We start from the raw sequence: 25,159 nt of genomic DNA on the forward strand, positions 1-25,159 counted from the left end.
ATGACCTCGAGTATCGCGAGGGAGAGTTGTGTTTGGCATATTCGCCGTTTTGGTGCTGTTTTAATGCCACGTTGCGAAAAGAGTAGCATTTTCTTCTTTTTGGTGTGCTGTGCTGTTTTCTTCTGTAAACTATTATTTCAAATTTAGCTAAAAAAAAAAAACATTTTATACCTAAATATATTGGCTTCAATTTTCTCAATATTCTTCTCCTATCATTCACTAAAAAAACCACCTTGTGTAGTAAGATTAGTTGAGCGACCCATGTCATGTTTGAGAGATCTTCAAGTTCTTGCATTCTGTGACAGAAGATTAGTTTGACTTTACTGGAATATTTTCATAGACCTTAATTAATTGATTCAAATACTGACTGAATGAATGCGTTATTAATATCAGTGTGACTTACTATTTTACCTCCGATCAAAATAAAAAAACGACACACAAAATGAATACCTTCTCAATTTTTCAACCATATCGGATAGAGGATAATTGTAAAAGAATAAAAATCACTGACAAATCTTAGAGGTGCAATGACTTGGTAACTCGCTCATAAGCTCTTTCTTCAATTTTTTTTTTCTTTCCCGTTGGCCAATGGGACAAATTGCTTGTTGAGAATAGATTTGAAAAGAATACCAGAACCATCAATTCACAAAATTGAAAAATTAATAACCAAATAATCACCTTGGCATTACTACATAATACTTGGCCTATCTGAACGAATTCTAGGCTTATTCAGGTATGGTTTTCAAAAGAGAAACCCTGCTGCTCAGAAAAAAACTAAACCAGCCATAGTTCACATCGCTTCTAACTGAATAAAATATAGACAACCAACTATGAACAAGCATATAAAAACGTTCAAATCCACCTCCTATATACCATGTATGTCAAATGACGAAAGCACACCCAAATTGATTCTTAGTTGCCTTGCATGATAGAGCTAACAAGTAACCGTTGAAGCTTATAGACGCCGCACCTCCAACTTCATAGTTCGTATTAGGACTTTACTGGTGAGTTGAATTTCCTTGAAGGAGACCATCTCTTATCTGTGAAGCAATGTCTTTCACAGCACCAGGTCCATGTGGGATGAAAACCGAATTGGACTTTGAAGATGCACCGATCTCTTTCATTGTATCGAAGTACTGGGTCACCAGAACCATATCCATGACATCCTTTGATGATGTCCCAGGTACATTCTCAGAGAAAGCCAGCACGCTGTCTCTCAGCCCGTCCACAATAGCCTGGCGCTGCCTTGCTATGCCAAGCCCTGACAGATATTTGGACTCTGCCTCTCCCTCAGCTCGCTTAATCTGTAGTATCTTATCTCCTTCAGCTCTCTCAGATGCAGCCAACCTCATCCTAGCAGCTATTAATCACAGACAACATGAACATATTAGTCGTCTGCAGTTTTAGGAGAAAAAATAGGATACATAATGTCCCCAGATACAGGTAATATGGTGCAATTGTTCAAAGCAAGAAATTTTATTAGAGGTGCTCGTGTTAGCAAAGAAAAGTAATATTCCCACAATGCTTAGGCAAGCAAAGACTCCACTAATCCCCAAATCATACTGACGGTGAAAAATAAAGAAGCATCTGTATAAAACCAACTTCCAGGATTCCCATTTGATTAATAGTTCTAAAAAGAAATAAATTATAACCATATGACAAGTTAATTCTTATTTGTGATGAAAGCAGATAAACAAATATGACTATCAAAAGAAAATGCATTCTATGTATGTGCATTCACTATATTTACCTGCATTAATCTCATTCATCGCTCTCTTCACATGCTCATCTGGTTCGATATCCACAATCAATGTTTGTACTATCTCAAACCCATAATGTGACATGGCCTGCATAAACCACAACCAAAACAGTTACCAAAATGATACATGTTCTGCATTTGAATTCTAATCCAAACAACAGCGGACAGATCCATACCTTTTCAAGTTCTTCTTCCACAGCTTTGGCGATATCATTCTTCTGTTCAAAGGTTGAGTCTAGATCCAACTTTGGAACACTTGCCCTAATAACTGAGCAGAAAAAAGAATTCAATGAATTCTGAAGGTGCATTGTTAAACGATTAATGTCTAAACTCTAAAATACGCTCCTCTCCAAGGTGAAAGGTAAGATGACATGTAAATAAGAATTAGCTAGAGGTTCAGTGCAGACCTCAAGCCTAACAAATATTCTGCACCTAAACTTAAACCATAATAATGCAAATAAAAAATTATTAAACTGCAATCTCCATTTTCACACTCTCCTTGAAGGTAAAATGGTCCGGTTTATGAATAGTTCCAAATCAGATGTAGAGAAAAGAAAAAGGGAAACGCCAACAGTAAACTTATAACAATTTTCACAAGCTGCGCTAGCTATCTTTGTGATAAGTGATCATTCAAAACACAAGCTACAATGAATACCTGAATTCTTACACATGCATAAAATAAAATAAAACAAACAAACTTATGTCATTAACAAATCCGTACCATCAAAGACATAAGACTGGATCTGCCCCCTGGTATTGCTGAGCTTGTAGAAGGCATCTGAAGCTTTGTCAGCTAAAGCTCGGTATTGAATAGAAGCAACCACAGTAACAAAAACGTTATCCTGAAGACATACCATAATTCAGAATTGGCATATAAACTGAACATCAAAGTTTTCCTAATTTGTTTGTCAGCAGGAGTGCTAAGAGATGCATACATAGTGCGTGTGAAGTGCTTACTCAGTGTATATAAGGTTATAGCAATCTTTTGTGTTTAAAGGAAATTGAAAACAAACCTTGGTCTTTGTTTCACAGCGAACATCCAATTGCTGCACTCGTAGAGAGAGATGACCAGCTACTGCGCTACCCAAACACCAAGGCAAACAATGACAACCAGGTTCGAGCACATCATCAAACTTCCCAAAAGTTTCTCTTATTGCAACAGTAGACTGGTCCACCTGGATACAACCAAGGCACTGTCCCATTTTCTGATTCTGCCGAAGACAGTAGAAACAATGGTCATCAAATGCTGAGTAGCAGTACAGTTTTTTTCTTGCATAGTCAACAATTCTCCAAAAATTGTGTCAACATTAATAAAAACACATGCTACTGAATCAAATGAGTGCTAATATTTTGCCAAGCAAACTGAAGGTGCATCTCAAACCATTGCTGCCACATCAATAATCATAATTAAATAAAGTAACAATGATTCTCAAACTTCTGTTATGCATACAACCATTAAGTAATAGTCAATGTAAACACTAGTTTCAAAGAGAAACGTCACAAAAATGAACCCGATGATTAATTCAATAAAACTCAAGTCAAGATTATCTAGTTTCTAGGCCACAGTAATATGTGGAAAAGATTTTTTTTTTTTTTTTTTTTTTTTTTTTTTTGTAAGAAACAATGACGATTATGATTTTAGTAAACAGAACTAACCACTTTAAATTTGAATTTCCACTCAAACAAAAGTTTATACAGGAAGGGCCTGCTTAGGAAACTTCTATCTGAGTATATAATACTCGGTGCAGAGCTTGACAAGTGCTGAATCAACACATTACAAAACAAAATATAAACCTTTTCCCAGTACGCACTCAGAAAAACATATAAGTACATAATAGCATAGATAAGCCACCAAATGGAGCAATTGACTAACTGCTTCAACACTGAATTGATCAAGGGGAGTAGGTTTATTAGAAACTTAAAACCTTAAAAGTACTATACTATACTCCATAAAATAACAACAATATAACCTAAAACGGGCTGTAGCACTTGTATATCTATAACATCTCTCCAATAATTAAAATAACTCAGACGAATAGTCTTATTTTCTTTTTTTTATGAGTATTTTTTATATTCATTCAGGGATTCAAGAGCCTGAAGCAGCGTGTGTGCCGGGGAACCATAGAGGCAATATTTATATGTATCTTGCAATATGTAATACAAATTTATATATAAAAAGTCACAGAGAATAAAGTAAACAACCTTGAGATAAGAAAACGTAACAAACTACTGTATCAAAAACCAAAAAAAACTAATAAAGTAATAGTTATTTCAATTCGAAAGTAAAACTCAAATCCTTTGGAATTTCGTATTTCTCCTACTGATTTCTCTCAGTTTCTGAAAAAAATTGAGAGCTGAACAGAAGGTGAAAGCGAATTTCATAGCAGAATCATAAAATTAACAGCGACAAGAATTCATGTAAAATTTTGAAATTCATGCAAGACTTTCAAACACCTAGGGAAAATCGTATTAATCCTACCGATTTCTGAAACTTAAACGATACTACACTACAAAATTCAGAGCAAAACTAGAAGGAGAAGGCGAATTCCACAAAGAAAACATACAATTTAGCAACTACAACTGTGAAATGTGAAAAATCACAGCGTAAATTTCAAATCGGAGTGAAAATCCATGGCTAAGGAGCTCCGAACTGTAAGCGTACCTGTTCGAAAATACAAGGCAAGAGAGCGAGGAAGTGACGGAGAAGATTCGCAGAGAATTAAGCATTTATAGGGAAAGGGAAAGGGAAAGGGTGCGAGTGAAACGTGAGAAAAGTACTTTTACCGTGGCGGTTAAGTTGTTCCGGGGTAATTTTCGTGTGAAATAGCATGGAAATTTCCTGTGTGGAGGGGAAATGAAATGGTTTTTTTTTTTTTTTTTTTTGAAAGGGTTAAATTGTAAATTTATTTTAAAATAAGTAATTTATTAGAGATGTCTAAAGGGGCGTTAACCGGTATTAAAATACTGAGGATAAATTCTTAATGATAATAAACAAGGTAAAATGTAGGAATTACTTTAGCAAATAGATATTGAAGGACTAAAAGTCAATTTTCTATCACATTAAACAATAATTAAATGAATGATTAGAGATAGGGTAACAATTGTACTTCGATTAGTTCAGGATACGGCACCGATACTTCCACACAAAAGATCTAACAATATCTAAATCTATGGCCGATAAAGACTCATGGGAATAATCGATTCTTTGCATTTAACAAAAAGTATTTTCTTCAGCTCTTACAAAGCAATTGTTTGTAAGGTCACCTAATCCATTTTGCTATGAAATCTTCCGACCAGCACTCTTGAACAAATATGAGATAAGACAAGAATTTTGCTTATCTGTAAATATATGAATTAATCTTAGATCTCAAGCTCTATGTTGACTTGTAATGGTTTTGAGCTCAGCTCTTATCCAGAATGGACGTCCTACGCAGCACATCTAATTATGGTCTTCTCGATCTTATCGGTCTTACACACTTTCCCTTTCAATTTCAAAGCATGAATCAAAGATAAATCATATACTTTGTGCAAACGCCATCAGTTTCCAAATTTGTTAAGAATTTTTGCCCACCGAGTTCTTCGTCTTCGTCAATCACAACAGTGAGTGGATGAAGATATTTTGACAGTGCAAATGGAGGCGTCTTTTTCATGCTTACACACATTGTCTTTGTTTCGTGTCCCAAGCAGCTTGAGAATCTGGACATATTGGGCCTGGTAACTATAGCCTATTGGGCCATTTTAGTCTTATTGGGGACGTCGCTTTGTGCGCTTTCGTGTCCCAAGCAGCTTGAGAATCTGGACCTATTGGGCCTGGTAACTATAACCTATTGGGGCATTTTAGTCTTTTGGACGGATAAGTTTACTTAAGTGAGGCCCACTGGATTGAGCGCAAACAATCTAACAAAGCTAGACTTAGTTGGCAATGGCGGACTTGAAGTGTAAACCCACACAAGTTCGATTCCCCTTACCAACAATCTCTCATTTTGTGGGCAATCTAGAAAATATCCTGCATAATTCCATACCAATGGGCTGGGCTGGGCTGGGACACTGGCCAATTTCGTAAGTCCTGTTGGGTTGAGGTCGTAGGTTTGCCATGCCCCTGGTAGTGTAAGGAATCCTCCCTTTTACCTAAACTTTTGTTAACCAAAAAAAAAAAAAAAAAAGCTAGACTATTGAGCCTCTACACTCACAATATATATATATATATATATATATTTTTTTTTTTTTTGAGAAGACCACACTCACAAGTTGAGCGAATGAATAATGCAAGATGAACTATTTATCTGGGTACGATATTTATCCATATTGACAATTAATGTAGAAAAATCACATTATTTAATAAAATATTCTGATTAGTTGAGTTTTATACTACATCAGCTAATGTGAGTGATACTTAAATATGTACTTTATCTATTAATTCTATGATAGAACATATATGTTGCTTTTCTTTTCTACTTGAAGAAGCATTGATGTATCCCATGCTCAACCTCACTAATCTCATGAAAAGAAAAAATTACAAAAAACCAACTCTAACCCCATGTAAAAAGTGTTACGAATCCGACTTTTTAATTACATAAATGCACTTTCTCAATTATTTTTTAATAAATTGGCTCATTTTTACAAAACTAAATTCTAAATTTACACGTTTATCATCTGTTTCATCCCTAATCATTTTTTTTTTTTTTGACTTTGTCAAGGGGAACCCAAAGGCTTCCTAGGCCCAAGATAAACCCCTTCGGCGCATGTGAAATGCTCCAACTGTACATTGCAGCACAGTGCCTGACCACTTTGACAGCTTCATCCCTAATCATTATTTTTCTCATGAATAAATGGATCCCCTAAGTTGCAAAGAACTCGCCCTCACTTTCGGATTACTCCAAATCCATTTCTGAATTTTTAAATTCCATCCATATCTTCTTCAGTTCTAGCATCGAACTCTCTTTTATTTTAACATAGTATGTTTGTCTCTTTTATGTTTATTTATTTTTATTTTTTTTGTCACACGTTATAATCTGTACTCAATAATTAATTATTAATTGTTTGTATATACGTACGTCACCAAAGATCGATGGATCCATGTGGCGGCCAGACAGAACAGGAAGCAAGCAAACGCCACTAAACACATCGAAGAAGTTCAGCCAAAAAAAAAACACATCGAAGAAGAGAAAGAAGATCAAAATATTCCATACCACACAGGATTGTTTCCATTCCAAGGTTGAAGAAGACATGATTACGCGATTCTCCACCACCATGACCATGTTAAGAAGCTCCTCTATCTCCTCCCCATCACTTGACTCTCTCATTCCTCGCCAACCCAACAGTGTCAATCCCACCAGGAATCTCATCTCCCTCACCAAATCACCTCTTCCCCTGAATCTCAGATACTCAATCTCCATGAACAATCAAAATCTCGGCACCGTTTGTAGCTCCAAATCAGACAATGGATCCCATGACCCTTCTTCTTCTCAGGTTCTGTACATATAGACCCCATGATCAGTTATACATGTGTGCATGTTTATGTTTGGCTAATTCATATCAAGAGTCAAACGGTGTCGTGTTGCAGGGAGGTGAATCATTCTTCAGGGGAGTGTTGGCAAACATGGAGGCTGTGTACTTGAGCAGGAACCCTACAGCAAAGTCAGTGTTGGAGCTTGTTGGGTCTGATGAACAGATTAGCTATGATCATTTTGCATTCAGGACCTTTGGGGTAGATCTCTTACTTGTTCCCTCTATGTGTATTGATTTCGATCTTTATGTTCATTAGCATTGTTATTCAAGTTTGTTTTGTTATGTTTTAAATTGGAACAATAGGTGAATGGTTATGGGATTGATTCCATGGCTAGATTTTTCTTGGATTTCGGGTACACTCCCCGGGAGGAGTTACGATTCCCGGCTAAGAAATTGAGGGCATTCTGGTTTGCTCCTCCTAGTTATACCATTTCTGATGGTGGTGCTGGTGTTAATGGGCCTTTGCCGAGAATATTTATATCCGAGCTTCTTGTAGATCAGATGAGTCCACAAACTCAGGTACATATATATTTTGTGATGTTATATGTTCATGGCAAATATGGTTGGGACTTGGGACTGACATTACTATCTTTTACTTTGGCTTCTTTACATGCAATAGGAGCTTTATTATAGACATTATTATTCAGATAGAAAAAAGGAAAAGGGTATTGGAATCCACATTTACATTATTATGATGATTTCCTACTTGAACCTTTCCTATTTCAATTAGTTGAAGCTGTTTGTTTCAAAATTCAGGAGATAATCCGTAAGTACACTGAAAACTCTGGTTCTGGAAATAAGTATGCTGCTCTAGCAAGTGCGCTGGGAACTTTGACGTGGGAAAAGCCGTTGTACTCAGAATTTCAGCAATTGGCTAGGTACTTAATTTTCTATGTGCATTTCTTAACGTTTACGTAAGCGAAATTGCGTGTTCATGCCAAGGAGGTTGGATTTGAATGTGGTAACGTAACCTGCATTATATTATCTTTTGGAATTTTAGCATTTTAGGAACTTGATCTTGATCTTGATCTCCAGAGGCTTATATCTGGTTAATGGATACATAGGGAAAGTGAATATGCTGCCTGGACCCTTGTCAATGGGTATGCAGTCAACCATGTCACAATCTCTGCTCACCAGCTGAAATCTAAATTGAGAGATATTAAAAGCCTCAATCAATTCATCGAGGAGAATGGGTTCAGGTTGAATTCTGAAGGCGGAATTCTGAAAGGTATGTTACATAATTGTAGCACAACAAACACGTGTCTGGAACTATCTTAGGATGACATAATGTATAATTGTGTATGCTCTATTTTGCACTTTGATGCCACTCCAATTGTAGATTAAACCATGTTGGAAAAGAAGAGCCAAAATAAAGGAAATATGTAGAGAACGATGGCAGGATAATCAGAAACCGATACATGTGTCTTGAATCCAAAAACTGATATGTTTGTTGAAACTTTTTGCATATCGTGTGTTGCATCAATGACTTTTTGTTAGGATAAAATTGAGTTTAGGTGAAATTTCTTGAAATCTCTTGTATGGCATATGTGTTCCAATGCTGATTATGACCATATTGCATTTTCAACTTTGGAAATGTTGATGTAATGACTACTTCTTCCATTAACAGTGAGCCCCGATGGTCTTCTGCTGCAAAGTTCAACTGTCGCAGATCCAGTTAATTTCCAATTTAGGGATGGTCAAATTGAGTCGGTCCCCTGCTCCTACATTGAGTTTGCTCAACGCCTGGTGCTGCCCCAGTACAGCAATCTACCAAGCAACGAGGTAACTATAGTACTCAACCTCGTAGCCCTCTGGGTTGTTTTTTTAATGCACAAGTATGAACAATTTGAAATACAACTACCACAGGTTAAAGAGCATCACAGGCGAGATGGCTTTGAGGTTGGTAACGCGGACAAGATCTTTGAGAGCACATCAAAGGAGCAGCTGACCAGGAGGGCTGCATGAAAGACTTGGTAAACAACTGCATACTACCAAGGCGAGATCGGTTTCACTCTTCATGAAGCACCAAAAATAATAACCTCTGCAGGGATTAATCTTTGGTACAAGAAGCAAGGCTGACATACTAATTAGCTACTTATGCTCCAACATTAGAGAGGTTGAAGCATGTAAATGTATTTGTTAGATATTTTTAATAAATGAAGGCAGGTCCTATGATTTGCTCCATTGCAAAATAACTCTTTCGTTCTTTTAAGACCATGGGAGGGCAATTGTCCAAAATCAAAAATGAAATTATAAAAAATAAATAAAGAATAATAATGATAAAATGAAATAGAAATGCTGGAAAGCTTAGAGCTTTGGCATCGGTAAAACTTGTGGAACAAGATGATGATGATGCAGAGTACTGTTCAATAACTCCAGCTTATCGGCACATGAGTGGCACCAGATTCCGATAAGGTATTTACTTTGTTTGGTGAAACATGATAAGGGGCACTCCATTTTCATTTATTTTCTTCATCTAATGCCATCTGATTGTGATGGCACTAAATTTTATCCAAGTTACAGAATCACGGCCAAAAAAAAGAGACGTTGCTTGTTAGAAGTTGCTATATTCATATATTTGAAGCTGCCAAACCTGATATCATGCAATTGACCAAATTGATGATGAACTTGGGTAAGAAATAGATCAGAAGTTGACTAATGACTATGAAACAGGGACTTGTATTAATCGAAGGAATAAGATGACAAAGGATACAATGTAAAGGTCGGTAACAATCTTGGTAACCAATATGACATAGACATTTTGCTGGATAAGCCGCACCTGCCTTTACATTTTCCCTACCCGGAGGTCACCCCTCTAAACATAACATCAAGCAAACATGTCTCTCTGTTGCCTTTTCAGTTGTCCAGGAACAAATGATTTAACAGATGATACATCTATACTGAGGAAGAAGAGAGAAAAAAGATAAGGGAAAATGAATGCTGACTAGCGGTGGGAAATGATACAGATAGCTGCCAACCCTACCTTAAGTTTTTCCATTAGGTTTCGGAGATGGATGGGGAAATTGATGGTGATATGGAGAAGCATGGGAGCCATTTGGTATTGATAGGCTCCTGTGCCCATTCCTTGTAAGCAATCCTCCTTGTGTTCTGACACCATTTCTGGTATTCGGACTGGATCCAACTCGGTCACCTTGCATGGTCTGGAAATAATATGATGAGCTTGCCATATCCTTAAGGTTTGGCAATGGCTTTAATGCTTCAACAACATCGCTCATTAGGGGCCTTGCTTTTGGATCTCGACTAAGGCAATGGGCAGCTAGTTGTGCAGCTTTCTGTACACCTTTTATTGAAAAGTGACCTTCCAGCCGAGGGTCTATTAATCGGTAGAATCTTCTTCTATCTCCTAGATGTGGTCGAGCCCATTCCACAAGGTTATGTTCACCATTAGGTCGATTTTTGTCCATAGATCTTCTGCCTGTCAGCATCTCAAGTAAAACTACGCCAAAACTATAGACATCACTCCTCGATGTAAGATGTCCTGCAACAAATATACCAGTGAATCTAATTGGACTTCAACAAGTCTCGCAAGATATTGCATGTATCAAACAAGTAATATACTACAGGATAAGCGGTCATTGCATTTACAATTGCAGGACCTAGCTCCTACTATATAGACAACAGACGCAATAACAACACACACCAAGCTAGGTAAGATGAATGGATAAATTCCATCTTGATGGAAACCAAATGTTTCTTTAAGTCACTATGAATATGCACAATATGCAGACAATCGCTGAGAGGAAAATAGACGATTCAGGATAACTTCACATACCAGTCATTACATATTCTGGAGCTGCATAACCATAAGTTCCCATCACACGTGTGGAGACATGAGTTTTATCACCCTCCGGGCCATCTTTGGCAAGTCCAAAATCAGAAAGTTTGGCATTGTAATCCTGAAAACAGCTGTTCATTAGAAAGATGAATGATGCTAGGGAGAATGTTCAGTATGTCAAAGTGTTCAGCACATACTGCATCCAATAAGATGTTGGAGGTTTTAAAGTCACGATAAATCACAGGTCTTTCTGCCTCCTCATGAAGAAAAGCAAGACCTTTTGCCGCACCCAATGCAATTTTCATTCTAATAGACCATGGAAGAGGCAGGGACCCTGCATATAATAATAGATGTTATCAGAATACTGAAAGAAAATACTCCTAAATAGGTGAAATAAACAAAAATTATATTGTCAAAAGAGCAGTTACTTACTCCTAAATAGGTGGTTCTCCAAGCTCCCTCGAGGCATGAACTCATACACTAGCAGCCTTTGATCATCTTCAATGCAGTATCCAATAAGTTTTACCAAGTTTAAATGGACAAGGTCACCAAGGAAATTTACTTCAGCCTGTCACAAAGGAAGCCGAACAAAATTCCATGATTTAAAACAACATAGGAGAGAGAGCCGAAGGTTAAAAAGTGAATAATTTAAAAGTTAAGAGGAACATGTCCAAACCAGCCATTCTTTATGACCCTGAAGCCCATCATGATTAAGAGTTTTAACCGCAACAGTAAGTCCTGTGCCAGGTTTGACTGGAGCAGTTCCATTTTCTTCTATCCACCCCTTGAACACACAACCAAAACCACCTTCACCAAGAAGACTTTCAGGTCTGAAATTTCTTGTTGCCAATTTAAGATCGTTAAAAGCAAATTTTCGCAACCTTGAAGCAACTTTAAGTTCCTCTTCAAATTTTGAAGTGGATGCATTACTTTCTGTGTTACTAGTGGTTGAGTTAGACACTGCAGTAGCCGTCGGTTGGTCTCTGCTTGTATCATTTGTAGATTTGATTTCTGCAAAACCAAACGAAAAAGACAATGGCAATACATTAGACTACTGAAACAAAAGAATGGGTTTCTTATGAAAGTAAAAGGGAAAAAAAATTGCACTGAGTTGCAAACACGTCACAATAAGCAAGTTTCAATCACAGATAGAATTTGTGTAAGAACTTGACTAGAAGAATACACATTGCACAGGAAGATAGACCAACTTGTGTAGTTGATAAGATTCTCAGGAACCCAACACAAAATAAAATCTAAATGGAAAAGATTTAGCTATGATATAACTTGGTAAGTGCTAATAGGGAGACCATCTAAACTAGTCACCATAACCGACAGCCATCTAAATAGGCCATTTATTTTTGAAACCAGTTTATATCTACTCTTTCATGCCTAACTGGCTAATTGAATGAGCACTCTTCTAACCTGTGTCCTGTTGAAGATATTCCTATCCCAAAATCTGTCCTCTAACAACAGCTATATCAACTAGACAATTTTCACTATTTTGCTCATTACGTACAATCTGGACTCAAGATATTGTTACCCAGCCATAGGAGATATTGTAATAGGAGATAGTATACATGGATATGTCTTAATCTCAAAAGCAAGCTCACATGTTTCTTTGAGGATCATGAAGCTTATAGCCATCAATCAGCTCTCCTCTCATAAGAGATCAAAAGGACCTCACTTGGGTCTCAGCAAGCTCACATGTTTCTTGCAGATATACTATTTACAAATTCTGGGAATTTTCATATACTTGATTAAAAGTAATCATGAGTATGGATGTAAACCACTTGATCACAATTAATGTGATTGTTGATTTTGTGTATATACATTCTTAGTCAACTGTCTTCAATGCTATTGTTTAGGCTCAATTAACAATTCATTGTACTACAAAGACCCAACTCCAATGCATGAAAAATACACACAACAACCAACTTCTACAGACCATGGTGATAATGCAGCCGACTTACGGTTGCCCCGAGCAGAAATGGCAGTGTTACCAGTAATTAGTTGTAGATTACTTGCACTCCTATGTAAAGTTATAACTATATGGCAAACAAGCTATGACTGACAAGGGAAGAACTGTTTACAGTGCGCAAGCTAAAAGAAAAACAACAAACCACTCCCGAAAACACATCTGAACACGAAAAATTGCAGCATAACAGCTAGTAAAAATTGACTCCAAGAAACACAGAAAGTTACCACAGTGAGTACTGGTGCCACTAATTGAGCTATCAACTTTGGATCTTGAAGAAATGCAGCTCCCAAAAAACCTCAGCCTTAGCCAGCACCCGGTCTCCTCTTCCTCCACATCCACATCATCATCATCATCATCCACTACCATCTTCTTCTTCCTCCCCTTGGATTTGCTTATATCCCAAGACTCCACTTTCACTTTCCCATTCTCAGCTCCCAAACCCATCTCTCACAAACCCTATAGGCCTAAACAATGAAACCCAATTACCATTAAAAGCCCCAAAACCACCAACCTTCCCACCACTACAAAAAACCAGTCAAGCTCTCTACACAACCCACATAAAAAAAAAATGGTTAAAAAAACCCACCAAAAGCTCTCAAATTTCAAAACTCCGTTCCACACCCAACAAAATTTGGTTCCAAAAAAGATGACCCAGTTGAGAAAAGAGGTAGATCATAGAGGGAGAAGATCAAACAAAGATGGCAAACCCTTGTAAAAAGCTCCAAACTTGATCAGCCTTGTGAGGAAAACAACAAAAACCCAAAAGAGAAAGTGTCAGTTTCCAACAGATAGAGCAAACAAAACTCAGTTTATCCCACAAATGTCTGCTCAAAGATGCATAAATCTCAGAATAAGACTACTTCCCTTCCCCACAATCTGACCAGTTTAAAGTTGGGTGTGAACAATTAAAAAATTAACAAAAATAAATAAATGTTTTTGCCAAAAAAAAAAAAAAAATCGTTATAAACTTACAAATCTAAAATAGTACTCAGAATAATTCACACTCTCTCTCTCTGTCTTCTTTCTTTTCTATTTTTAATTCAAGTGAAGACTACAAAAAGGCAAAGGGAGCTGCCCGGAGAAAAAGGGCAGTGGTGTGGCTGCCCGGAGTGCCCCTATGTCGCTGGCCGTACGAGGTGCTTTGGGAAAGGAGGGCGGTGGGGGAGGGGCAGTTCGGTCAGAGAGAGAGAAGTGGAGAAAAAAGAGGGGACAGTCCGGGCAGGAGAGAGAAAGAGAGGGCGGGACCCATTGTGATGGTGAGGTGTCTGGGTTGTGTGGGCGGACGTGAACGCGCGCGTCAGGGCTGATGTCGTCGATTCGAGCCTGCAATGAGCAAATGCAGGATCTCTTTTCCTCTTGTTCTTGTTATGCTATCGGAGCCGCTCGTTTAAACGACGGTTTTTGAGGAAATGTAAAGAATAAAGTGTATATTGTGCTATCTTACCGCTGAAAATTAAATTTATGATTTTAAGTGGTTATAATTTCGACATTTAAATTTTATATTTTTAGTTAAAATTAATTTGATTTTGTTATATTGAAGAATTGTTTTAAAATTTTGTCTTCAGTGAAGAATTCTGAAGAGATTTTTTTTTTTTTTTTTTTTAAGAAAAAAGAATTCTAAAGAGATGAAACCTATAATATCGTAGTTGGTTATGAGTTATGACTATTAGTTGTCATACACAGATTATTGGAGTCGTTTAACAAAAAAAAATTCTTCAATAAACAATGAATATTTTTATCACAGTCAATTTTAGATCAGTCTTTAAAATAAGAATTTTTACCCTGCCAGTACTGAAACATCATTAAATTTCTTATTAGTTGGCAAATGTTCTACCACGTACTGTCCAAAGATAGTTTGCAACATTGTGAAGCAAATGTTCCACTTTTATATCTAATTATAACACGTTTAGTTTGTATTGCATAATTTCTGATGATTGGCACCATTATAAAAAGTGATTGGGTAAGGTTATGCCACCCTGCCCTAATCATGCCAAGAAGGTAATGCCGTAATCATGCCATTAAGGTAACAAACTGAAGACCAGCACCTATCAGCCTGCATTTTCAGGCATAACACATAACAAGATATTATTGTTTACTTTATCATATAGCACTTCTATATTTTATACATTTGCGAGAAGACTTTGGCACCTCACACTTAAGAAATCAATTATACATTTTGTATTTTAAATGGGATAATCAAAATCAAATATATAATATTAATTGGGAGTCAAATTCTCAAATGAGTGGGAATTCCAACTAAACAAAGCAGGGTGACTTACCCAAAAAAAAAAAAAAACTAGGTTAACCTCTCTGCCTGTTGTTACTTGGGATATTGCCGCTGGATGACTACAACAAGTATCTGCAGGCAAGGATGCTGTAGTTGCATTAAGCTTCTATACATACCAAGCTATATAGGTAATACCTGTTATGCAAGAACATGATACTCCATCAGAACAACAAAGTAATTCTAATAGTTAAGCACTTAATTTCGAGGGAGGAATTGCGGAGAGGAAAAGAACAAAACCTGCATAGATGGCAACCTTAGCGTCTTTTCTGTCTAGTCTCTTTTCTTCATATGCATTGCACTATGATTACCAGAAGGAACTGATCTTTCATTTTGTCGAGATTTTCAAGTGTCTCCAGGACCTCTTGATCACCAAGCTGCCAAAAACACCCCAAAATCCCACAATGAATCCCAGTGTGATGCTTACATACAGTCCTTTATATCCGGAACCATCCTTATCGATCATCATCTTCTTCTTCTTCTTCTTCTTCTTGTCCCGGATCATCATTATCCGATGTTGAGCATTGTGTTGGCAATGGCGCCCCAGAAAGTCCCGAGTTTCCTTTATACATGCATGGCAGGGTCATTGAAGGGCTGGAATTGGTTGGCTGATGGAATTGGCCCTGACAAGTTGTTATAGGACAAGTTCAATTTGCTCAGAGAAGTCATGGAGGTCATGCTGAGAGGAATTGGACCGTGAAGATGGTTACTAGAGAGGTCAAGAGTTTCTAACAGCTGTAACTTTCCTATACCCTCTGGGATAGTTCCTGTCAATTGGTTCGGAGATAAACTCAAGCTACGTACCCAAATAGGAAAGATTCGTTATCTCTTCTGGTCATTCACCCCATAGATTATTGCTTGAAATGTCTACGCTGTTTACAAGCCTTAAGAGATAACTGGCATATTCATATCCTACTCCTTTTACATTTAGGTCCAGATGCTGAAGATCATGGTAGGGCCTGTTCATGCTTGAGGTTGAGAATGACTCATACTGTAAGGTAACTGTTTCATATGTTCCAAATTGCCAAGGCATCGAGGGATGAATCCCGAAAGATTATTCTGAGAAAGGTATAGAAGATGAAGATAAGGGAGGTTTCATATCTGTTGAGGAATACTTCCGGTGAATCTGTTGGCTTCGAGAATTAATGCATACAGATTTTTTCCAATCCATGCTGGTATGCGTCCTGACAATTTGTTCCCTCCAAGATCAAGCGTAAACAGTCTTGTAAAGTTTTGAAAGGACTGGTCAATCTCCCCTGAGAGATTGTTGTTGCTTAATCTCAGCCAGGAGCCCAGGACACTGATCTAAGATGGTTGTATGCACATGAAGCGTGGAATTTGACCAGATAGATTGTTGTTGGAAAAATCTACGGTGCTAGTCATTACTAACCTGGGCATGGTTCCAGACAGATGATTCCTTGAGAGATCAATCGAAACCAATTTCTTCAGTTCTGTTATGGAAGCGGGGATGCTACCAATCAGGTTATTCCTAGCTAGAAAGATCTAGGGTCACCATCTTTGGCATCTCCTCGCCAATGCTCGTGGGAATTGGTCCGGAAAATGTTACATTTTGCCAAAGTGGAAGAGAACCCTCCAAGAAGTTGGTATTCAAATTAACGTATGCTCCAACACAAAAATTTACTGTGCTTGGAAGGCGTCCTCTCAATTGATTATCAGAGAGATCCACAGTAAACCACCAATCATAATAAGATTGTGACATTTTCCAAAACCAATCAGGTATTGAATCTGAAATTCCAACGTTTGAGAAATTTATTTCATCGAGGAAACTCTGATTTCTGAGCCACATTGGAAAAGCGGGATTCATCAGTTTGCAATCACTGATGGAGAGAAACAATAGATTGAAGGGAGGAGTCCAGTCAAGACTGACATGGAAAACCAAAGAGTTTGTGGAAGACAGAGAAAAACTTATCAAACTAGAGAGATTGTGAAGATGAATTTCAGATATAACACCTTCCCATGAACCACCCCAGACTCCCAGAGTAGCAATGCTCTCAACTCTGAAAGTTGTCCGATACTTTCTGGGATGGTGCCATTCATCATGTTGTTGAAGGCCAGGTCCAGGACCTGCAAATGTGACAGATTTCCTATTGTGGCTGGGAGAGGACCCGAGAATGAGTTCACTTTCCAAATATTTAAGGGATCCCAAAGATTCAGGCAGTGATCCATGGAGATTACTTGACATGAAATCTAGCACTTCTAAGCTACTATTACTGCATGTAGACAAATCCTCAACAAATTGTTGTACATCCATACTTAACAAAATTATATGATAGGCCTAAAGTCTGCAAACTGCAATGTTTATTTTTCCATGCACTTTCAGGAAGGGAGCCAGTAAATCTAGAACTAGAGAGACATACTGTGACAAGGGTACTGAAATTGAATAGCCACTGAGGAAATGAAGAGTGATGCGAAATTTAGATATGGAAGAGTCTGTGGGAGGTGATGAAGATGAGAAAAAGTCAAGTCCAACTCTAGCAGTGAAGGAAGCTTATTGCTAGCCGGAAGCCAATCAGCTGATGCCATGCTAAGATTCACCTCTGCCAAATTGAGGTATTGCAAGGAAGAGAGACTACAGACCCAATTCAAATCCGAAACCCACAAGCACCTTTCCCCTAATAGTGCATCTGAAGTGAGAGCAAGATGCACCAAGTTTGACAGATTCCCAAGATGAGGAGGGACCATTCCGCTAAAAGATGAGCTGGAGAGGTCAATTAAGGTGCCTCAACTTGTTGAGTGAACCTATGAAACTTGGGATAGGAATTCCATTGACCTTGTTGTGACTCAGGTCCAAGTAATTCAAGTATGTCAAGTAAAGAAGAATCTAACTCACCCCCTATGCATGCCATCGTGAAAGGTTTCATACTCTGTATACAGCAGCAATAGCTGAGGTCAAGCTTGACAACATTGCCGGTTTTGTTGCAGCAACCTACGCCCAGCCAGTTGCAGCAGTCTTCTCCAACCCAAGAAGAGAACTTATGTAAAGGGTCTTCCAGGCCTTGTTTGAATTTAAGAAGTGCCTTCCTCTCCAGCTCAATGCAAGCTACTTTGAAACTGTTGACACCAGAGTTAGCCAATCTTGTGGCTTCAAGGAAATCGAGCATTCAGTAAACAAAAGAAGGATAAAAAGAAGTTGACAGGAGGGATGCAGCTAATGCTAGCCATATTTGTCCCTGATTAAACAGGTAACAAAGTTAACTTGTTGGCTGAATTGGAAGTGCTGCTATATGCAAGTAAATTGGATCAAATTCCTTTGCTTTTAGTGAAAAGAGTTATCATTGAATTTCGCAACCTCCGCAGAAAAATATGCTTAATAGTTCATACTTGGTTTTTCGTCTTTGTTTTCTGGCGCTAATTCGACTTGGTCAAGTAATATTTGCATATTTGGATAAACTGTCAGCAACAGTTTGCACGGACTTCTGTAATTACTTGCTCTCTATATTGAGGCCTCCAATTGATTTCATTTGCAAAATCTTAGGTTTTAGTTATGGAACACATCTATTAGCTGAGGACCTACTCTCTGAGGCTCTGGCCTTGACACGACTCATGCCTGTAATATAAACATGATGTTGAAAGTTAAACTACCTATATGATTTGTATATAATGGGACACTTCTATATTTTATGAATTCGTGACGAGACCTGGGCAGCAACTCACACTAATCAGAATTTATCAAAACATAGTAAACAGAATCAGGAGAAATAAAAAAGAAACGTAAAAGTCAAGCCAGTGTTCATGAACAGGTGTATAACTTTTCTGCATTAATCGATTACATTTCACACAAGTAAAGATTCATTTACAAAGAATATAGTCTCTCCCAATAAGGGGTATGCTATAAAAATCCCTATTCTCAAATCCCGGTTTACAACCACATACTGTGAGGTTGTGTTTTCTAAGACAAATTGACATGACAATTTTAACTGAACAAAGCAAGGGAAACCTCAGTGCCTGTTGTTGAGAGCCTGATGCTCAATGACTACAGAAGTTGACACTTCAATACGAATGTGGAATGAAATGCATGTTGCACGGGATGTTTCTTAAAGAATCCCCGAGGAAATACTAGAAGTGGCATTAATCTTCAGCGAGTGCTCAGGTATGTAAGTACGACCTGTTATGCCAGAAAATATTACCCTCCGTCAGAAGAAGAAATCTATAGTTGCGTTTTGGCACGTAATTAAGGGCAGAAGTTTTCACAGGTATATAATGTTATGCAGTCAAATGGATGACCTATAATCCGCAGTAGAAACAGGGGGATAACTACCTTTTTCCTTGACATCAATCTGAAGAGTGTCCAGCGTAATTATGCCATCGGTCAATGGAAGTAGCTCAAGCTTGATGGTGGCCGTAGATTGGGAGGGAACACATCTAACATGACCGTAGAAGATTATAATAATTGGAATAACCATGAACATAAAAAAAAACAAAACGAGACGGAGTTGAAGTATTACCCTAGTGGAACTCTACTCTGAAGCCACAAATGTGTACAACCTAAACCAGCACTAGGAACAACATCAGATACTGGAGAAGCTTGTTCATTAGAAGAAGCTTGTTTCTGATTTGTCAATATAGAGGGTGCTGAGTTCAGCCTCTGCATTGTAGAGTTATGTCTCTCAGCAGTTGTTCTTCCTGTAAACCCAGGAAAACCAACAAATGGACTCATTGGAGAAGAAGGTGAAGAATTCAAGGATACGACTGACGGTGGCGAAGTAAATGAAGCCGGGGCAAGAACCGTCAGAGATAGATCTTCAGTTGTTAAGTTTGAAGCCTGAAGAGTTAAGACCTGACCAATTGAAAAGTTTAGATGAAACCTACTTCACAAACATTAAACAAAAAAAAGGACAGCTCCCACATACACATATGATACAAGCTATCAGTATATGAAACCTGAACAGGAAGTTGGGAGACTCCAGCATTTGGTGCACTAGATTGTCCAGACATTTCAGACGCAACAGATATCATAAGATCCCTTGAAATACGCGGTCGCCAACTTGTTGGCTGTTTAAAAAACAATCTTGACTCTGCAGACATACATAAAAGAATCACAATTAAAAACAACATACTCAAATTCCCTTTATATGGTAAACTAAAGGAATATAATTACCCGTGTAGTTGCACCGACAGGATACCATAATTGCATACTGGTAAGCAGTTGAAGCAGCCCTTTTTCCTTCAGCAGTCTTCAATGCTAGACGTGAACTTGATGCTGCATTTCCAGCCTGTGCTAGTGATTGTTGAGTGCTTCTATCACCACCAGTCTTGAAATTCTTCCACAGGGTTGTTGCTGGTTTAAGAATAAAAGAATGCTCTTCACCTCTCCTGTCACAAGAAATTCTAGTGAGATCAAGAGAAAGAAATAAGCTTAAGATTCCAAAACTAAACAAACAAACAAAAAATGTCTAAATTAAAGATTCCCATGATAGTATTGAACATCAATTTCACAATGTTTACAATAGCAACCTTAATAGCTACCGGTTAGCTACTGCTCTCTAGGTCTTAATCCTGATATCTACTCCGACAGGTTTCACAATGTTACGTATTTTCCCAACTTTTCTTTATTCATGCAAGTCAAATTCAAGACCCACAAAGACATGAACCTCCAGCCTCAAGCTTCTGTCTCCCTTTATGACTCATTGTTGCTGGATCCGTCTGCCAAGGCAATATCTATTATCACAGAATGAAGGTGAACATTTTCTGTGCACAAGGTGCGCATTGTGCTGTGTGAAAACCTGCCAACGAGTTAGACTGAGGTTGTTTCCCTATGCCAATTTGGTGTCAAAGCAGATGGAAGCTGTTATTCTTTTGTTCTGTTGGTCTTTAAGCTTTTTCAACTGTCCTAGGATTGTGCCTACACTTGTGCATATAAAGGCATTACTCCTACGTGAACACAGAGCAGCAAGCAATCAGTCCTCAGACAACTTGACCCCAACTCCTTGGCATTTGCAACTCATATAATGTCCAAAGTCCTAACCCTAGTTATATATTTCAATTAAGATTTAGAAAACACAAAAAATAGAATTTTTAGGAGTAACAGTAAAGATTGCAGTGTTACTGTGTGATAAAAATGAATTCTTAAATGACACCAAGACATAACAATAACCTGAGTGCTAAATTTGGTAAACTATGGTCACTTCCTGCTTCCACACATACAATTGGTAACGATACGGACTGTCCACCTTTTGAAGCCTCCTCAGAGACAATCGTTATAGCATCTACATACACCACAATATTTGGTGCATGTGCTGGAGAAACATTCTGCAAAACATATTGACAACTTCAGTAGGATCTTGAGATTAAAGATTAAAAAACATGCCATTCTAATGAATGATTGGATACTATGAAACTATCATAAAAAGAATGCATATTCAACAAAAAAACTAAAAACAATTTTTTGTTGGTAAATTACCAGTTGACCCAAAAAAGAAGAAGAAAAGAATGCACATTCAACAAATAAACTAGATCTGGTACTATCATTGTTCACACCTTTATCTGGACACAGAGAAGGTCGTCTGTATTGCAGTCCGCAGCAAAAGAATGAATTTCTACAGGTTGTATGATTTCAAGTTTTCTCCTCCATCTTCTTCCTGGTGTATAGATGCCTTCCAATCCACAACGAACAGAAAATCTTTCGCGCTCCAATGACACACCTCGAAAAGATAAAAGTCCGTCGTAACCAACTTTTTGACTCTTCAAGAGCTTCAGAGATGAAAACTGATCCCAGTCTTCAAGATCAAAGCTTGGCTTAGAACCGGCGGCTTTAATAGGTGCAGGTGGTTGTGTAGTATTTTGTGGTAGTGATGACATGGAGTAACTTCTAAAATGGGAGAAAATCTGAGAACTGGATGTGGGCTTTTGAGGTGTGCCACCAATTCCTGAATTGGAAGTTAAAGGAGGAGATAAAGGACGAGCTGGAGGAGGAAGTACGTTATCCAAAGGAAGCAGCCATTTTAACAACTCTCCACATGGGTCCGGATTTGCATAAACCAAGTTCTCCTGAGCCTCTGTACACAAACTTCTCTCACGGTACTTCTCAAACTGAAGAATCTCAATAACAGGGTCATTCAAAAAATCTACACCAACATTCACCTGTAAAAGAACCTACACCCTTCCAAACAAGAAAATGAAATGAGAATAAATGATTGTAAAGACAATTTAACAAGTAAGAGGAAAAAAAGAATTCAAAAAACTGGAAGGTATCGAAAAGCAAAACAGCAGCATATAACTAGCTTAAATCTCCATATTTTAGGCAAATGGAAAACTCCCACCCCCTCCTCTCTTTCCAGCCAGGTCCCCATTTAATATAAATGTGTGTGTGTGTACATATAGAAAAATAAAACAAATGACCTAGAAGTTTCACTACACGTACCACTATGTCTCCATTAGAAAGAGAGCAACACTTGACATTATTTCTTGCTACACCACCAGAGACGTTGGGATCAAAATTTCCTTTATCAACAATGGCATTGAGTTGAGACAATGCACTTTTCTGGGTTCCATTTTCCGTGGCCTCTGGACCATCCATCTCAGAAGATTCTGAAGACTTCTTAGAAGAACCCTTTTTTGACCAAAGGGACTCACCTGACTCCGCAATCCTAACAAAAAAATGAGACCTCTCAAATCTTTGCAATAATATTTCAGTTTGTCTTTTGTGATCCTCCATTCGAAGAAGGGATTCACTAGCAGAAACATCCTTTTGTGGATCAGCCTTCTCTTTTGACAGGGTTTCACCATTTTGATCTGTACCTTGACTATCAGGACTACTTTTTCCTTTTCTTGACAATGTATCATTTTCATCTTCCACATTCCCATTTTGCTTCGTTGGGCTTTGCTTTAAGCCATTTTTATTCATAGCTGCAGCTAATTTAAAAGGAGTAATAATTTCTATATCCTGCTTACATGCTGACAGCAATGCAAGGATATGAACTTGTTCACCTGAAAAAATAAAAAATAAAAAAAATAATAGATTTCAGGTCATATAGCTACTGGTATATTCTCCCATGTTTGGGAAAATACATGTCAAGAATGAAAGAGAGAGAGGAGATTCAGGAAACAGCTACCGGGAAAAACAAAGGAGCGGTCCATAGAGCGTAATGATTGTATATCCGGTGCATCATTCCAATTATCGGGGAGTTCTTCTACAAGAACAAAACGAGCCTTAGAAATACAAGACTATATCACAACAATGCTACAGTGTACGTAAGGAATATAAGTACCCACTGGACCGTGTTATTTGCATATTAGAACTCACTTTATGTGCATCCATAAGTGTCCACGCCACACCGAATATCAATGTATACAAAGTCAGTGTAACTTACTGTATGGAATCGCAATCCATCCTTCCTCATCCGAAACGTCATGATGCTTTGCTATAACAGATGAGTCGTTCTTTGCACCAGCGTCATGTTCAACTCCGGATTCATTTTCTCGAACGTGATCAGCAATTGCAGAATACTGTGGATATGAATCTTCAGCAATTAAACCCTCCAGAGTTGGTCCTGCTGGTTTCGGGGGAAGCTGCGCCTCTGGAGGTGGTTCATAAACAACCGGCTGCTCAGCAGCAGCCGGTACACGTTGTACATGTTGACTAGATATTCTAAATAAATTCATCGTCCCGCCGAAACAAAAAGCGCCTGAAAATCACTGCCAATGTCATTCCATTTCTAAAAAGGATTACTCTAACACAAGTAAATGTGTGTGTTTCTAGCTACAAACCTCTGAAGCCTGTGTTCTAATCAAATCGATATGTGATCTATATGGCCGAAAACTAACACTAAAAGCTAATGGCTGCAAAATTTTCGACACGAGAATTCTCCATTACTTCCTCAACAACACTACAGTCAGTAACTGAACTAACTTATCACAACATGATGTGCTAATCCTAATGCGCATCACCATCTAATATGAACTCCGGAAACAAACTCGATCAAAAAGCTAAAGCACTACGAATCTCACACTCTTGTATAAGCAAAAGCAACCAAACAATCAAAGAATATCACAATCAAATTCGTTCCATGGATTTAGCATTGAAATTTGAAAATCAACATTCCAGTGGCGAATCCACGATGAGACTAGGTTGGCCTGGGTACTTATATATCAGAAATGAACTTACCCGAGATCCGGTCGTCTTTGAACCTTAGCGGCGATCCCGAGCCTGAAACCTGTGCAGGCTGAAAGCCCTAATTAATTCTCCGATTATGAAAGCTGCGGAGGAGGACGACGAGTCGTCTAGGATTCGTAGGCGGTGGAGGCCGTTAGCAGTCAGAAGTGGGGAGGGAGACTGTGAGAGCTGTAATTGTGGAACCATCATAACTGTTGTTGTATCAACGAATAAAGAGAGGTGCAAATATTGTTTTTACACTAGTGAGATTATTTTTCATACGAAATGTAATTGGCATACTAAAAATTATTAACAGTTTTTTACCCAACACTAACTACTATTTGGTCTCATGACATTGGTATCTTATGAGTGAGCAATTGTCATTTCACCTCACAAATCATTTTTATCATAAGTAAAAAATCTGTCTTCGACTCCTTAATATATCATGATGATAGAATTTTAAATAATTTACTGGGTATGTTAAGATTGTAACTTATGTTCTTCATTGTTACTCAAATATGATGCAACAATGGTTGTCAATCCACTCAGCGAGAAGCGTCTAACTTATTTCTCCATAATCATCTAGTAAAATAGACCACCAATATTTCAAGTAATTTGATATTACTAATTACGTACGTAAAACTTATTGTAGCTCAATAACCTATTACATAAAAGTATTTGGTGATAAGAGCCTCTTAATCAACTTTTTTCATCCTTACTTT

The 25,159-nt window shown here is 37.9% G+C and overlaps 4 protein-coding genes across 5 annotated transcripts; 1 reads left to right on the forward strand and 3 right to left on the reverse strand.

Moving 5' to 3' along the window:
- Positions 1-616: 616 nt before the first annotated feature.
- LOC112198248 (hypersensitive-induced response protein 2) lies at positions 617-4,574 on the reverse strand. Of its 2 annotated transcripts, none has more exons than XM_024339332.2 (6): positions 4,422-4,574; positions 2,773-2,970; positions 2,481-2,601; positions 1,936-2,027; positions 1,751-1,847; positions 617-1,360 (listed from the first exon to the last, which is right to left on the reverse strand). In XM_024339332.2, the coding sequence occupies exons 2-6, from the start codon at positions 2,959-2,961 to the stop codon at positions 999-1,001; spliced, it is 861 nt and encodes a 286-aa protein (XP_024195100.1). In that variant the 5' UTR covers positions 2,962-2,970; positions 4,422-4,574; the 3' UTR covers positions 617-998. The 2 variants fall into 2 exon arrangements, with proteins under 2 accessions (XP_024195100.1, XP_024195101.1); XM_024339333.2 differs by having other exon boundaries at positions 4,324-4,438.
- A 2,249-nt stretch (positions 4,575-6,823) lies between these two features.
- On the forward strand, positions 6,824-9,462 carry LOC112198251. Its single transcript, XM_024339337.2, has 8 exons — positions 6,824-6,882; positions 6,913-7,228; positions 7,323-7,466; positions 7,571-7,786; positions 8,024-8,145; positions 8,332-8,495; positions 8,895-9,049; positions 9,134-9,462. The coding sequence occupies exons 1-8, from the start codon at positions 6,836-6,838 to the stop codon at positions 9,230-9,232; spliced, it is 1,263 nt and encodes a 420-aa protein (XP_024195105.2). The 5' UTR covers positions 6,824-6,835; the 3' UTR covers positions 9,233-9,462.
- A 456-nt stretch (positions 9,463-9,918) lies between these two features.
- Positions 9,919-14,428, reverse strand: LOC112198250 (probable serine/threonine-protein kinase PIX7). Its single transcript, XM_040518865.1, has 7 exons — positions 13,266-14,428; positions 11,740-12,074; positions 11,496-11,631; positions 11,261-11,397; positions 11,061-11,184; positions 10,251-10,766; positions 9,919-10,167 (listed from the first exon to the last, which is right to left on the reverse strand). Exons 1-6 carry the CDS (start codon positions 13,483-13,485, stop codon positions 10,252-10,254), a joined length of 1,467 nt encoding a protein of 488 aa, XP_040374799.1. The 5' UTR covers positions 13,486-14,428; the 3' UTR covers positions 9,919-10,167; position 10,251.
- Positions 14,429-19,073: 4,645 nt separating this feature from the next.
- LOC112198252 lies at positions 19,074-24,648 on the reverse strand. Its single transcript, XM_024339338.2, has 11 exons — positions 24,450-24,648; positions 23,656-23,970; positions 23,398-23,475; positions 22,707-23,272; positions 21,824-22,438; positions 21,441-21,595; positions 20,445-20,659; positions 20,228-20,361; positions 19,792-20,123; positions 19,605-19,708; positions 19,074-19,451 (listed from the first exon to the last, which is right to left on the reverse strand). Exons 2-11 carry the CDS (start codon positions 23,945-23,947, stop codon positions 19,381-19,383), a joined length of 2,562 nt encoding a protein of 853 aa, XP_024195106.1. The 5' UTR covers positions 23,948-23,970; positions 24,450-24,648; the 3' UTR covers positions 19,074-19,380.
- Between the last annotated feature and the right edge of the window lie 511 nt (positions 24,649-25,159).

This window comes from Rosa chinensis, chromosome 4 (genome assembly GCF_002994745.2).
Source record: "Rosa chinensis cultivar Old Blush chromosome 4, RchiOBHm-V2, whole genome shotgun sequence".
Taxonomy (NCBI): domain Eukaryota; kingdom Viridiplantae; phylum Streptophyta; class Magnoliopsida; order Rosales; family Rosaceae; genus Rosa; species Rosa chinensis.